A 1,564-nucleotide genomic window follows, 5' to 3' on the forward strand; every position below is an offset into this window, starting at 1 on the left:
GTTCAACTTTTACTACAATGTCCACGTTGTTTATCTGTAATTAAATCAATAGAAAATCAATGAACTTTAGAAAACTTCATACTAGAAGACACAAGTTAATATGTAAACTTATGAACATAAGGTGATGATTTCTAGGCAGCACAGTGATGCACATGCTCTGAAGGAGACAGTCTAATTTGTTTGACAACCATCTGCCGTACCTGATGTACATTGACCTAGGACCATTATCAAATGGCCTCCAGAGACATGGTCATGGGGATCTTCTTCCTGTTCCAGACTGCACTGGGAGTTCTGGGGAACTCAGCCTTGCTTTTCTGTTTTATCATTTCTCACTTTATTGGGATCAAGGCAAAGCCCACAGACCTGATTGTCAAACACTTGACCTGTTCCAGCATCATGGTTCTTCTCTGTAAAGGCATCCCTCATACAATGAGTGCATTTGGTCAGACATATTTTCTAGATGACTTTACATGTAGACTTGTCTTTTATTTTCATAGAGTTGGCAGAGGTGTATCCCTTGGCTCCACATCCCTGCTGAGTATCTTTCAGTTCATCACCATCAGCCCTGGGAATTCCAAGTGGGCACAGCTCAAGGTCAGAATCCCCAGGATTGTTGGTCCTTCCTTGGGCCTGTGCTGGTTAATCCAGCTGTTGATATATGTCCTCATTCCTATATACATGACTGACATATGGGGTGGAAGAAATGTTACTGGTGTAAAAGAATTTGAATACTGTTCTGTTGTTAATCCTGGGAGAGTTATCAGCATTCTTCATGCAATGTTATTGGCATTCAATGATGTCATGTTTTTGGGACTGACGATGTGGGCCAGTGGCTCCATGGTGTTTATACTGATCAAGCACAAGCAGAGGGTCAATCACATCCACAGGTCCCTGTCACCTAGGTCATCCATTGAGACCAGAGCCACCCAAAGCATCCTCACCCTAGTGAGTACCTTTGTGGTCTTCTATGTAACCTCTGTTGTCCTGACATTTTATCTGTCTGTGATAGATGTGACATTTAGGTGGCTGTCAAATGCAAATTTAGCCATGAGTGCATGCTTTCCAGCATTCTGTCCCTTTCTGCTCCTCAGACACTACATCTCAGTTTTCAGGCTCTGCTGTGCTTATTCTTACCAGACAACACACTGTGCTTGTGTAGTCAGAGAACTCTAACAGCCTTAATGTCTACATCTCTTTCCCTTTCTTTCACTCTGTTGCTTTCTGTGAACACATTGTCCATATGAAGCTTCAAAGTAGACAATGAATATGTACACTGTTTCCTTCCAATACAGTTTGTAATTTAGCCTGTGTGAAGTATAATTCATGCTATATGATCTCTTTTTTTTATAATTTATTTTTTCTCAAATAGTAATTCATTCACACAGGGGCTATAAACACAGAAAGGCAGGATGTGGGGAAGGGAATGACACTGGAGTGTGGGTGATCAGGAGGAATACAGATATTATCAGAACCGGGTATCGGCTGGGTGAAGGTTCAGTGGACAAGTCACTATGACTCTCCCTATGACTCGCTTGTCCTTATCTAAGTTGGTATTGCCTGCCCA

At 41.9% G+C, this 1,564-nt stretch overlaps 1 protein-coding gene across 1 annotated transcript; it reads left to right on the plus strand.

Moving 5' to 3' along the window:
- Positions 1 to 231: 231 nt before the first annotated feature.
- LOC114615719 (vomeronasal type-1 receptor 4-like) lies at positions 232 to 1,173 on the plus strand. Its single transcript, XM_028761372.1, has one exon. The coding sequence runs from the start codon at positions 232 to 234 to the stop codon at positions 1,171 to 1,173; it is 942 nt and encodes a 313-aa protein (XP_028617205.1).
- Positions 1,174 to 1,564: the final 391 nt, after the last annotated feature.

The sequence above is a fragment of the Grammomys surdaster genome, unplaced genomic scaffold (assembly GCF_004785775.1).
Source record: "Grammomys surdaster isolate TR1022 unplaced genomic scaffold, NIH_TR_1.0 136235, whole genome shotgun sequence".
Lineage (NCBI taxonomy): Eukaryota > Metazoa > Chordata > Mammalia > Rodentia > Muridae > Grammomys > Grammomys surdaster.